The 15,098-nt window shown below is 37.7% G+C and overlaps 1 protein-coding gene across 1 annotated transcript in view; it reads left to right on the forward strand.

Moving 5' to 3' along the window:
* Nucleotides 1-391: 391 nt before the first annotated feature.
* LOC110836095 (SRY-box transcription factor sox21b) overlaps nucleotides 392-15,098 on the forward strand; it is a 103,342-nt gene continuing 88,635 nt past the window's right edge. Inside the window, exon 1 of the mRNA XM_087352412.1 lies at nucleotides 392-753. Within this exon, the coding sequence (XP_087208538.1) occupies nucleotides 749-753 (5 nt within the window). The 5' untranslated portion in view covers nucleotides 392-748. The remainder of the gene's footprint in view (nucleotides 754-15,098) is intronic.

Below are 15,098 nucleotides of genomic sequence, written 5' to 3' on the forward strand. Positions count from 1 at the left end.
GGCTGTTGGAACAAACGTCCGTCTTTTGTTACGTTTTTTTACTCCGTCATTGTGGTAAAAAGAAAAACACCTCCCATGTTCTGTTGCAAAGTAGCACCAACCTCTTCACCTGTCTCATCCACTGCAGTGATGCCACCTAAAGGTTTATCATTCCTATTGCCTTAAAATAACTCTTTGCCTTTCTTTGTAAGAATTTGAGGGAAGAGACTTAAACACTAACCAATCAGAGCTGTGTTTGTGTTCAGATAGACAGCTAGGTAATGGATTTTGACCACGCCCACCTTGTGTATGATTGGCTGTTTCAAATGATGATGTCAGTTGGAGTGGGGCGAGCGGTTTTACTGTGGAGTGGGGATAAAGATGTTGGAAGGGAGGTTTTGGGGCTCTATGAAAGAGGAATGCATGTACAGGAGATCTGTAGGGAAAGCCAAGGGGGATTTAGCACTTTCCAGTGCTTACCGGACTCGATAAGTCAGTACACGACTGATACTGACACGGGGGGGTTACTTTATTGTTAACAAAACAAAATAGAAACGAGAAACAAATGAGCGTCGATTAGTGATAAGTGCGGTGTAATTGTTTATATTCATTGTTTTTGTTCCTGGTTACTTTTTCGTGTGGTTTTGTGTGTGTGTGCGCGAGTTATATTGGTTTTTTTTTTCGCTGTTTTTGACTGTTTTGTGAAGTGGATATCACGTACCGGTTCACCACGGAGTTGGACCTGCACCAGAGGGCTACCGGTCACCTCATGAGGTACGCTACACTATTTACGTAACAAGTGTTAAAAATCTTTCTTTATTACAAAATATTTTTAACTCTCCATAGGCCTGAGACCAGTCTGTCTTATTTTCGTAATATTTTCTGCATTTGGTAAAGCTTCCTGTATGGGATCTACTCCCCAGACAAAATACAGAAAAGATGAGATAAATCCGTGCCTTGTGTAGGATTCGAAGCCACGATCCTGATGTTTGCATTATCACTCCGATCGGCTGATTACTAAAAAAACGAGACAGTCTGAAATTCGTCCCTGGACCTTTATAAATGAATTCTAACTTTTTAAACCACTCAATTTTACATTCACATCACAGCACGTTACTCGCATCCATTTTACAGATTAAATTTGGTTCTTAGAATAAACAACAAAAAATATCCCTAAGATCATTAAAGTATTTTGTAAGAGAGTAAAATTTTATGGATATGAAATAGCCTATTATTTACGTAAGTTTGTTTTTTTAAAGTCTAATAGCTAATATAACTATTTGTATTCGAATGAAACTATCACGTATCAGTACTATGTTTATTTATAGAATGATTAGTGTGTCGATATAGGGGAGATTTCATCTGTGGGGGTAAAGACGGCTTGAGCGAGCGGCTTAACTTGTCATATCACTCAACTCCCAGGTATAAATTATCTCTGTCCTTATGGACACAATTTTACCATTTCCGTCAAAAGTTTAAAATAAATTAGAATCTAGTTTTATTTTATTATAGTAGGCGTACACAGGTAAATGTAGGCTAACACAACGGTCATTAATCGTTTAGTTTGTAATAATCTGCACGAACCATCTGAACACTGAATTTGCAGAGAAAATTGCACAGTATTCGTTATAATGGCACTTTAATAATTTTGTATTAAATTCCGATGGGCGTAACCTCGACACTACGCCCTTCCCGCTACCCGCACTTGTAGATATTGTTACAAAGGTCCAGCTAAGAACCGAAAGTCTTAGGTGCTCACCTGTCTACCTAAAAAACAAATGAAGTTTTATAATCAGATATACCGCGCTAATCGACTGGCCTGAAAGATTATTTCTCAGTGCCAAAGTAGGATCTAGAGTCTATCTGCCTTCCGGCAAGAAAATCTTCAGCTACCTCCTAGAAGCCCCTTATTTAGCAGCAATTCAGACTGCCAAGAATCAAAATCAACCCAAACGTAGTACAGGCTATTACAACCTAAATTTAAATTTGACTGTAATTAAACGAGTTTCAGTCATCTAACACTTTAACCATCAATTAACGGGGTAAAGTAGCCGGAACTGGCCTTGTAATCCTGGGGTCTCGGGTTCGATTCCCGTCGGTGCCCGAATTTATAACTTGTGTTGGGCAAGGCCGTGGTCTAGGCAACACGGAGTTTTCCTCCGGGGGCTTCCCCGGTTTCTCCGTGGCATCCCAACAATTACTCCATTCACACACAGAAGAAGGCAATGGCAAACCACTTCTGGATCATCTGCCAAGAACGTATATGAACAGGTCCCAGTCCGAGAAAAGGATGGAAGGATCCTGTTCATATGGACCTGTCCTCAGACAGAACACTAAATAAATAAAATAATAAATATAAATTCAGCTGTGTTTCAGAAATATTTAGTGCTATAAGCCTGTATCGAGCCACTGCGACATCGGTGCATGTTTTTGAGATTAAAAAGAATCATCGATCGGTCTTCTGGTTTATCACGCTTTATGGTCTAGGTGGTTGCCTACATTTCCGACATTATCGCATCCATCTTAACGGTCCAGAGTACAAAAATTGCCTTTCTGATGTTTCAAGTTTTTACAGCGATAAAGACTTTGATTATGGTCTAGGCTCGTAATATTAATAACGTTTCATACGAAACTGCTGCCTCCATATTCAGGGCAGATAATCATTCTGTTATATAAACATCATTAAACCAACTGCTTTCAAACTGTTTTCCTCTACCAAAACTGGAAACTACGGTTTATAACGCCAATATGTTACTATTATTATTAATTTATATTATTATTATGCATTATTGGTGTTTAATTTATCATGTACATTGGAACAGATGCCTTCATAATCCTATAAACACACAGGCATATTATATTACTTAGGAAAACCTATATTTTGATAAAAATTTCTTATTCAATTTTCAACCCCGGGTTTAGAACTTGGTATGAGGAATTAAAAGAGGGACACTTTCTACATCTGCTATGCGGCGTATAACTACGCCATTGTTACGTTGATCCTTTGTTTAAAAATGTAGGTTCGACACTGAGAATAATTTAGTCATTTAATATTTTTGGAAGTATATAACTAATCTCCCGAGACTCCATGGCTCCCAGTCATTCTGAAATAATCGATTCCTACTAGTTTTAAGTACTTGCATTAATTTTTTATTTACGTTTCACAGCCTTCTAATAATTACATCGAAGCGAGATCACTCTTCTCACAGCCCACTGAACGTACCTTCCTGTATCGACGGCAGAGTTATGTTTCACATTAAAAAGGACTTGCATTCTAACTTCATAAGGAAAGTCGTAAAGGAGAGATGAATTTAGAGACTCATTATTTACATACAATATATTTATTCATGTGAGCAATTTATTAGTTTAATTTAGGTCTGTTAACAGTTTTATGCAAGGATATAAACGCTAATAGGGATTAGAAGTCTATTGACATTGTACTACGGCTCCAAAAGGAAAGAGCTGCTTTAGTCCCGGGTTAAAATCCTGACTCGGAGATCGGTTATCCTAACTAAGCCCCTGCGTGATTTTCCTAAGTCCCTCCTAGTAGATTTCAGGACATTGCGTTGAATTACGTCACTACCACTTCCTTCCATATCCTTTCCAATTCAGTTTTGAGAGAAAAACAGAGTGAGAAGGGGGCTTATTAAAGCCAGCAGAATACAGAGAAGTTTATACTATTGTATTCTTCTTCAAATTATGGCATTTTGCCCATCAGTTTGAACAGATCAGGGGAATGATGTGAGCGAGACGTGTAGCAAGGACGAGATGCGATATACGTACCGGTACGAGATTTTAGTCAAATAATCTGAAGGAGAAATTACGTCATTTAGGAAACAGAGGAGTAGATGGGAGAACAATGTTGAAATTTTTATAAGACTGAACTGAACCAAGGTGGTCCTTGATAGATTCCTGTCACGTGTTTTTACAAACACGGTACTAAATTTTCAGCAGGCATTTTCTTAACTAGCTGAAGATATCAGATTCTGAGAAAGACTTTTTCATGTAGTTAATTAAATGTCATTTACTCACACCATTACGACTGAACAATACTTTGATATTAATAATTAACATTTGTCAGTATTAGAATAAAATTAGTACAGCTGCTTAGCCCTGTGTGTGACTAACTTGTTGAAGTGAATGACAGGATAATTTTATTATTTAACTACTTTCTTTATTATAATGGCAATAAGTTGTGTATGGGCTTACCATCAGAGCCACCTCAAGTCAATATACGTCCAGAGATGACGATTAAATTTTCCCCCTCCCCAAGTCCTCTTTCAAAAATACCTCAACTTTCCCGAATTTTCGTCAAATTTTATAACCTGAAATTATCAGATGCCGGGACGGAAATCGTCATCAGGGATTAAAAAAGCAACAAGAAAAGTCACGACTTTACCAGGTCCCAGCGAAATTAAAATTATATAAATTTTAAATAAATACTAATTAATAATTAAGAATCTAATTTTACACTACCTGTGATTGTATAGCCCTTGGCTCTCACCCATATGGCAGATTACTCGGTAAAATATAGGCATTTACTAGGATTCCTTGGCCGAGTTATCAGCGCGTCGCGAGGCCTCTACCTTTCTCTACAGGACAGCAGACGAACATCCATGCCTTGATCGGGATTCTACTCCGCGGTCCCAGTGTCCAAACAAACAAGACCCACGCCTCAGACAGCGCACGGCCAACACGAACCTAATTTTAATGTATCAAATTAAAATATGTAAAATCTCCCGCACGCCCTGACATCGTAGAGCGATTCTCGCTTGCCTTTTCTCGGGCTACGTTCAAGGCTCAACTCCGGCAGCGTATGAAGTTACTATTTCTCTGTTCGGCTGACTCTCAGTTCTCTTTAGGTCTATATCTTCTTAGCAATTACTTGACGGTACTTATATGATACTTAGCTTGTACGATACGATGATGTCATTAGTAGATTTTAAAACATCACAGCTAATTCATTGCCTACAACTAAGTACAAGATAAACGAATTATATATTCGGAGGAGAACAGTACACGATGTCTGGGTTTCTATTTGTAGTTATGGCTGATATACTAACAAAAGAAACTACAAGGAAGTTCATTAACACCCATGTGTTCTTAAATTATTAATTTTAGTGCTGAAAGCAAACAACTGATAAATCTTTCGCCACGTATAAATTAAGGCTTTGAAGAAATTTAGAATTAAGAGAGGTTTGTAGCTAGTTCAACATTTCATCAACGCGTCTATCCTACTCTAATAAGACGTAAACTTCCGAAATTTGTAGACATGTTTCAAATACGTGCAGATATTAACACGTAACCGGCAATCACTTTATATAGCTGAAGATACCACATCGTAAATATGTCATGTTGAAGAAGACTTCTTGGGAACTTAAAATATCATAAAAATGCAACAATCACAATTTTTCTTATTAATTTAATAATCCAAAGTCGAATAATCCCTCAGTGACTATAACTGTCCTGACGTATCAGAATCATTTTGAACAAAATACTTCCACGACTATTACGAAACACAGAGATACTGTGTTCACAGGACCCTTTCCTGAGCCACATAAATCCAATCCGCATCCTCACGTCGCACCACTTAAATATCAATTTTAATATTGTCCTCCTTCTACGCCTAGATCTATCAAGAAGTTTATTTCCTTTACATCTTTAGACTAAATTGTCATCCTCCTATGCAAATCTGATGTCTCCTATGCGTGCTACATGTTTTTTCCAATTTCACATCCCTTGATTTTAATATCTTAATAGTCCTATATGATGAAAAAATATACGTTAAGAAGCTTATCATTATGCAAATATAGCCAGATTTTTATCATTTCTTCTCTCGTTAGTGAAAATATTTTTCTCAGCACCGGATTCACACTTTCCGTTAGGGTGTGAGATCAATGTTACACCGGAAATAGATTGGTTTAGCTATCAAGCTGACGTCACATTATTCTGTTTAGTCAGGATACCGCCTTTCGCCTTATGAAGCCTTTAGGCCTGTTAGAGGCGAATTTGACGTGTTTTAATTAAACGTTTATATTCATAGAACATTCAAAGACAATTCTGAATTAGTCCTAAACTTATTTCTAGCATCCTGTCTGTATTTTATACGGTGAATATTACTTGAACTTAAGAATTACTTAATACGTCTGTTGATGGATGGTTTATATTTTAAATCATCCAGATAACCTCGCGGTTTACATTATTAATAATCCATTGTGTAAATATCTAGATATTACTAAACTCCATGTTGCTTTGAAATCTAAATTTCGTCACAAAAGCCGACCACTGAGCGAATTCAATCCAATTCACATCCCACAAATATAACCGTAAGACCACGTTTATTTATTTTATTTTTCTTAGTTTTTCTATTTACATTTTTTTAAAATTGTGCGTACATTTCTCGTCTCTTCGTACACATTCGTACATTCCCAAATTCCATTTTCTCTGAATTAACTACTGACGTAGGGTACAGATGGGTGGCAAAGTAAGACAGAAGGGTATATTTTAGGAACGGAAAAAACTAGCTGGAAAAATGGATAACAAGTGATAAAATTTATTTTCATTAACTGCTTAATATTATGTAAGACTTGAGGTTTTCACAGCGGTGAGTATGAAGATTTCTGTCTTCTGGGTTGTTGCACTGTATAGTCTGGTCGATGTTAACCGACGTTTCAGAGGTCATATTGCCTCCGTCATCAGGGCGATGAGTATGAAGATTTCTGTCTTCTGGGTTGTTGTGCTGTGTAGTCTGGTAGAAGTTAACCAACGTTTCAGAGGTCATACTGCCTGCGTCATCAGAGTATGAAGATTTCTGTCTTCTGAGTTGTTGCGCTGTGTAGTCTGGTCGATGTTTACCAATGTTTCAGAGGTCATACTGCCTCCGTCATCAGAGTATGAAGATTTCTGTCTTCTGGGTTTTTGCGCTGTGTAGTCTGGTCGATGTTAACCAACGTTTCAGAGGTCATACTGCCTCCGTCATCAGGGCGATGAAGATTTCTGTCTTCTGGGTTGTTACGCTGTGTAGTCTGGTCGATGTTAACCAACGTTTCAGAGGTCATACTGCCTCCGTCATCAGGGCGATGAAGATTTCTGTCTTCTGGGTTGTTACGCTGTGTAGTCTGGTCGATGTTTACCAATGTTTCAGAGGTCATACTGCCTCCGTCATCAGAGTATGAAGATTTCTGTCTTCTGGGTTTTTGCGCTGTGTAGTCTGGTCGATGTTAACCAACGTTTCAGAGGTCATACTGCCTGCGTCATCAGAGTATGAAGATTTCTGTCTTCTGAGTTGTTGCGCTGTGTAGTCTGGTCGATGTTAACCAACGTTTCAGAGGTCATACTGCCTCCGTCATCAGGGCGATGAAGATTTCTGTCTTCTGGGTTGTTACGCTGTGTAGTCTGGTCGATGTTAACCAACGTTTCAGAGGTCATACTGCCTCCATCATCAGGGCGATGAATGAGTATGAAGATTTCTGTCTTCTGGGTTGTTGCGCTGTGTAGTCTGGTCGATGTTAACCAACGTTTCAGAGATCATACTGCCTCCGTCATCAGGGCGATAAAGATTTCCGTCTTCTGGGTTGTTGCGCTGTGTAGTCTGGTCGATGTTAACCAACGTTTCAGAGGTCATACTGCCTCCATCATCAGGGCGATGAATGAATATGAAGATTTCTGTCTTCTGGGTTGTTGCGCTGTGTGGTCTGGTCGAGTTAACCAACGTTTGAGAGGTCATACTGCCTCCGTCATCAGGGCGATGAATGAGTGTGAAGATTTCTGTCTTCTGGGTTGTTGCGCTGTGTTGTCTGGTAGAAGTTAACCAACGTTTGAGAGGTCATACTGCCTCCGTAGCTACCACTGGGAATTAAAAATGGTTTTTAATATAGTAAATTTTTAAGGAAACAAATATAACCAGACAATTAGTGTTATGACTACAATACCTGACGCTGATAATTAGCCATATCCAATTATTCCCATTTGTTTTCATTACAAAGTTTGAGGTATATTTCTCTCTTTAATCAGCGTATTCATTATGAAGCTTCTAATAGTGAAATAGATTATAATATTATATAGGCCTGTAACCTGTGAACATGAAAGACCGTGGCCACTTTAGTAACAATGCTCAACGCTATTTACGTCACCAAAAGACAAATACTTTTAAAGAATTATAAATAACCACAATGACTTCTACTGTTCTGCAGTTCGAATGAGCAATTCTCAACTGAACACGACACATTACGGTAGCTACTAGCACCGATTATATATGAAATTAATATTATATTTAAATATCAAATAATATTAAAACCTGTAATCCCTTTCTGGAATTAATTTAATAAAGAAATCAAATATGTTCAATAAGATAAAGTCAAACCTCAGTCTGTACACCGCCAAACTTACATTACGCTCTTAAAGGCTTGGGAACAGAATTTTCCCTGATAAGGCGCTACTCCCTCTGGCCGCCATCCGCAAATATCCGCGACAAAACAGATTTACCGTTAAGTATTATAATAAAGTTCGACATAAAACCACGAATTTTGTTTCCCGATAAATCACTGAAATATTCAGATGCAGAAATTTCATCACTAGTATTTCTGTGTTAACAAAAGAACACCCACCTTTAAGAAATAACCTATAGCGACTTGGTGAGGGAGTTGGGGTGTTATTTGGGGTCAACAGTGTAAATGGGGACATTACAAATAATAGGCAACACTTCGTACACAAGCCGCTATATTAAATGAACGTGTTATTGGGAATGGAAAATTTACGAAGAATGACCTGAATAGAGTAACAGTTGAATTCAGATAATTCTGTTAGAACATTTACAGACTCACTCAATTTTTGACAAACGCAATGCAGTGCTCCTCAAATTGTGTCGCCACAAGATTTCAGGTATGCATCGAATTTGATAAAACACTGTATTTTTGAACGCGTTAGTTATAAAAAGTCAATAACTTATTCGTAGCACACAAACACATACTGCTTTAACATCGATAGTTTTATTCTATGTTCTTTTACAGCAAGGTTTTATAAGTGAATGCATGTAAGACTTGAGGTTCTCACAGCGGTGAGTATGAAGATTTCCGTCTTCTGGGTTGTTGCGCTGTGTAGTCTGGTCGATGTTAACCAACGTTTCAGAGGTCATACTGCCTCCGTCATCAGGGCGATGAGTATGAAGATTTCCGTCTTCTGGGTTGTTGCGCTGTGTAGTCTGGTCGATGTTAACCAACGTTTCAGAGGTCATACTGCCTCCGTCATCAGGGCGATGTACGTTGGTTAACATCGACCAGACTACACAGCGCAACAACCCAGAAGACGGAAATCTTCAAGTGAATGCATTTTTGTGGCCATGTATCGCACCCACTTTTCGTGAGGCGACATTTTGTGGTGGAAATAATTTACTGAACACTGTTCTAATGAACTGTCTCGTAATAAAAGTGTTTTAAGCTCATTTTTATTTTGGTTATTTCGACTTCAGTCTAAATACAGTCGCCAGTCTTACAGACTAAGTACAGGAGCGCATAATCAAAATCAGTTCAATTTTTTCAGCATGGAGAAAGGCTAATATTAAGGGTTGGTTTGGAAGAAGGAATAAAAAGAAAATTTGCCAACTGACGTTCTCATTTATGAGATATACTTGTGCAACAGTCGTCGCGGTATCCGAGAGACGATAATACAAAGAAATGGGAAAATGTAACACGTGAACGTCTAAAGTAATTGAAGGGTTTAAAACCTAAAGACATTTTTGAAGTGTCAGTTACTTGGATAGGGCAAATTAATGCAAGAACAGTAACAGCAATCGATAAAGTTATTAAGTAACCGGCGAATGTTAACAGATGAGTAAGGTAAATTCTATACACAAAATTAGAAGGAATATTGCTTTAAAAATAAGAATACATCACAGATGAATACTGAAAGATGGTACTATTATACAATATTTGTTAATATCAGATTTATACTCTACAATTTTATCATTTATTTTGCTATTAATTTCGACTGTACATTATTTTTACACGCTGTTTAATATATTAATAAGCCACCACATGATGTAAATATCAAAATCTGTTGTTGACCAAAACTGGTTTTGAAAATTCTCTGTTGCCCATCGTGGGTGTGATACAAACATCCCTGCGAATTACTGTAACAAACTACTTCGAAAATATTTCCGTTTCGATCTGATTGCTTCCAGATGGTCGGATCGTAGGTAGCATGGACAATAGGACATTTATTGATCTGAATAATGGTAATAATAATATTGGTGTTCGCACTAGCCCATCAGGAATATGAAACAATATAGAAACCCATAGGTTCCTACAATTATTATTAAGTTACTCCACAGAAGAGTCGTACTTTTTATTAGGTGTTCTGAATTCATAACAGCCCGACTCTTGTCTTTTTTCTGAGTCATGTGAAGTCAGCATACACCCTCATAGGCTTATAATAATTTTTTAAAACCATTTTTAATATTGTCTTAACTTCTACGCCTAGATATCCCTACTGGTCTCTTCGTTTCAAATTTTTCTCACTAAAATTCTGTATACATTTCTTATATTTTTCAAGCAACTGATGGGAAAATAAACTTTCGTGACCTTTTTCATTTACCGGCAAACATTCTTCGCTTTTAATTTTTTAAAATCATATGAGTACTTAAGAAATGTTGGTCTTTAGGGTAATATAATATTTACGCAGTTTTTAATGTGGGGCCTTTCATCTTGGCATTTTTGTAGAGTAACTAAGTAAAACCACAGAGGACCTTCCGTTATGAAGATAGAGTGACTATTGGCTGAAACTCGAGGCGAGACCTCCAGAATGCTTCGGTTGTGACATATTCGTTTGTCAGTATTTTTCGTGCTATCAATGTGTCAAATGAAGGAAAGTAAATTATGAGCCTACGTGTCTGTTATTTTCGTGGTCGTCATAGACGGTGTGTCTGGAAGCTAGCAGCTGCATTATTTTAACACAATACTTCACATGCCGATATTACGTAACGCTATTCGTAAAGTTCACATAAACCGTATTCCGTATTATCAGTTAAACTTGTGTACCGCGATTATGAAAACTGTAGGCACATATCCATCGAAAGAAAATTATTTTCAGATCAACTAGAGAGGACGAGAGTTAAGTAAAATCATTTGACGATGATGGGACAAGATATTTAGGAGAACTGAAGTCAAAGCAGACTACAATTTCTTCAACACGTAATGCTATACACTGGCCCACTTACATGTAGAGAATTCTTCTGACTTCATGATTTAACGGACTGTTTATATTTTAATCCATTTTCATGAAACACTTAAAGGCAGCATATCCGTTCAGACTTCACGTATTTTAATAGCCTCTTTAAGAGTAATCGTTAATTTTATCATTACTTTGAGTAGTCTACTTGACTTGAATTCTGTCAACATAGAAAATCCATTATTCTCTCTAGTGTTCAGTTGTCAGTATATATATAAAATATTTTGCATATTTTATATCTTTTAATGTATAGCCTAATTAACAAGAAAGTAGGCCAACGTATTATGTCATTTAAACGAAACCAAAACCAATCACTTACTGCCCTACAAAAATTAAATCAGAAGGAGATTCGCCCACAGAATCTCACAACGCCCAGCCTGTGACTCTCGAATCAAGGTAACGCTAATTGCTAGGCCATTGCTCACTCCAGTTGCGCAGAAACTGTGTCATTTTCATGAGCATACGTGTGATCATTCTCGAACATTTCTTCGCATTAAAATTGTACGTCAAACATTTAGCATTTCGTATCCTGTCAAAGAAGTACGGAACGACAGTAAACATCTGATATTATGGCCGCTTACATTTCAAGCATGAGCCGGGATAGCTCAGTCAGTTTAGTGACTAGCTACGGGCTGGACGACCGGGGTTCGATCCCCGACGGGGGCAGAGGATTTTTCCTCTAGCCTCTGCGTCCAGACCGGCTCTAGGGCCCACCCAGCCTCCTCTACAATGGGAACCGGAGTCCTTTCCCGGGGGTAAAGCCGGCCGGGGCGTGATGCTGACCACTCACCCCCATCTAGTGCCGAGGTCAAGGAAGAGAGGAGCTATACCTCCTCTCCCCCCAAACGCCTACATGGCGTATAGTGGGACAAACTTTACTTTACTTACATTTCAAGCAGTGCATTAGCTGCAAGAATTCAATATTGCCCTCGGTTTCGTCTTTTTGAGTGACGGTGTTCATGTGCGATAGTTATGGTTATAATTCTGTTTTTCTTTCATATTTTCACTCCTTTTCTCCTTTTCTCCTTTTTCCTTTCTAATTTCCCTTTCCTACATATAAGTCCTTTAGAAGTAGCACATCTAAAAATAGAACATTCTGCCATCTAGCGTCACTACTGAGAACTTGGCCGTCATGCTTAACAAACACACAAACGCTTAAACAGTAGCCTACAAAAGTTTTAAAAGTGTAGAAATTATATAGATTTTAAGGTCAATCTCATAAATTTTATCTCGCTACTTATTATACTATAGATTCATCTTAGCCATTTTTGTACTCGTTTCACTTGACATAGGGGCAAGACGGGGCAGCTAACGTGTTGAAGATTATAATTCCTGTATTTGTTTTAAATTTATGAACTGAAACAAATAACTTCCTTAAAAACTTATTTCTCTCGAGTACCCAAGAAATTTCGTGCCTTGTATGAAATCCAGAGGTTAAATACTGAATTTTCTCAATATTTGGAGGTTTAAATGTATTTTTCATCAAACCTCTAATTTGTATATTTTAATTCATCAAATAAACTCTCGTGTGCAATGTGTGTCATCACATAAAGTCCTGAATATTTTTCATCACTCAAGGAAAAAACTTTTATTAAAAATACAATTTAAGGGGCAATTATTCAATGTAAGGACATTGATAGAGATTAATATGCAACCCTCATTACAGCACTAGGCCTATTTGTGAGCTTTGGTCACGTCAATATAAGAAGAGAAATGAACTGGTTTAGTATATATTTGTTAGAAAGGACAGTTTTACAGCAGATAATAAAAATGTCCACCACCACCTCAAAGACGAGTATCCAGCCTTTGTAATGTTTTCATGCGTTTTAACGAAGTGTTTTTGGGGTCAATGTTGGCAGCAGTCTCTTGAAGATTGTTTTTCAATTTATCAATTCTTGAACAAACTCTTTCTTTGAGAAATCTCTACAGAACAATTGCCTGTGAATACCACATGTTTGCACCTGTACGGATTTTGAGCAGCTCGTATGAGTACCGGCCTAGCGATCAGGGTGACCTTGACGGTAATTTCACGGAGAAAGTTAGGAGAATCTATTGTTCGGGGGTGGAGTTGTTTCTGTTTTCATGTTTGTATCGTAGTACGTGATTATTTTTAGGTTCAGTTTGAAATGAGGCATTTTCTAATGTAGATCTTTGCAAAAATTAAATATTAGTTCATAATTTTATTAGATTTTTTCCATAACATGTTAGATGACTGTAAATTAATGGCCACGATATGAACTAAATAGCAACAATAACTAATTTTAATTTAACAAAAAACAAAAGAGAATGGTAAATGTAATTCCTCAGGTAGTAGCGTGGGCCATTGCGACCAACTCGTCTAAATCTTGAATAAGGCTGCAATGTTGAAAAATATGCAAGGAAAAAGTAATCAATATCCATAGGCTTTACAGTAATGTATATGAAAGTGCCCAGTGTTCAGATCGATGTTAACAGAACTACGTTTTAATGTCTGAAGACAGTTTTCAATTCTGGGCATCAATGTTATCGATTTGAACGTCGGCTTTCCGTTAAAAGTCGAGCTGATTTGTTTAGTTTAAATAAAGCGTAGGCAATACGCTTACAGTTAAAAAAATAACAACCTTTTTATTTTTTACTTAGCCACTCAGAATTGTCTCGATTGAATATGATTTAAGGTGAAATCGGGCATAACTAAATTTGAAATCCGTGTTTCGTTGTTGTGTACTGTGAGCTGCTGAACACGTCGCCAAAAACAAAATACAAGCAGATAAATGTATGATTCTTCGGGCATCAGCCTTCAACATTTTAACGCACAATTAAAATTTTATGTGCTACTGGATTTAACATTCGCATTGTCCATTTCGACTATTAACTGAATTTTTAAGTATTATTATTTAGGTGAAATTTGTGCTTATGTTGTATTTTAAAGGAATTCTAGGCGTGTTTTAAATTTTAAAGTATAGCTTCTCGAAGGCAATCTGCCGGGTGAGGAGGCTTGCGTGCTCAAATGACCCTTAGGGCTATGTCGGCCGGAGCTTTGGCTCATGGTAGGGTTACCCAAGCCGGACAGGTCTAAGGAGATGCGCTAGACTAAGAGTGATACTCTGGTCCTCCAGGTTGGGGGTTGGGCGTAGGGCTAACAACCTTTCACCTTTAAAAAAAAGATGTGTTACGAAAAAATCAACCAAGCCTCGGATCAGGACGGACTCTTTGGCACGACCACGGCAATTGAAAAAGGACATGAGATTTGGTACCTGGAACATTAGGAGCCTCTATAGGGCTGGGGCACTGAAATCAGTGTGTAGGGAATTAGAGAATTATAAGTTAGACTTGGTGGCAGTGCAGGAAGTGCGTTGGGAGGGGGAGGGCACGATCCCAGTGGACAATTTTACATTTTTCTATGGAAAGGGGAGTGACAATCATCAGTTAGGGACGGGATTTTTTGTTCATAGCAGAATTAGGGCAGCAGCTAAGAGAGTAGAATTTGTTAGTGACAGGTTGTCTTACGTAATTTTGGAAGGACGTTGGTGCGACATCATTGTCCTTAACGTTCATGCCCCAACTGAGGGCAAAAGCGATGATATCAAGGATAGCTTTTATGAAGAATTGAAATCAGTATTTGATACATTTGGCAAGTATCACATGAAAATTCTTCTAGGAGATTTCAATGCAAAAATTGGGAGGGAGAATATCTTCAAACCCACAAGAGGCAGCGAGAGTATCCATGCACTTAGTAATGATAATGGCGTCAGAGCAGTGACCTTCGCTACGTCAAAAGATTTAATTGTAAAAAGTACAAAATTTCCATACCGTGATGTTCATAAATATACTTGGACTTCCCCAGATGGCAGAACACACAATCAAATAGATCATGTTTTAGTAGATAATAGAAGGCAGACAAATTTAATTGAAGTGAG

Source organism: Zootermopsis nevadensis, unplaced genomic scaffold (assembly GCF_977971745.1).
Source record: "Zootermopsis nevadensis isolate Lab colony 2312 unplaced genomic scaffold, Znev_1.0 Znev_ptg000021l, whole genome shotgun sequence".
Taxonomy (NCBI): domain Eukaryota; kingdom Metazoa; phylum Arthropoda; class Insecta; order Blattodea; family Termopsidae; genus Zootermopsis; species Zootermopsis nevadensis.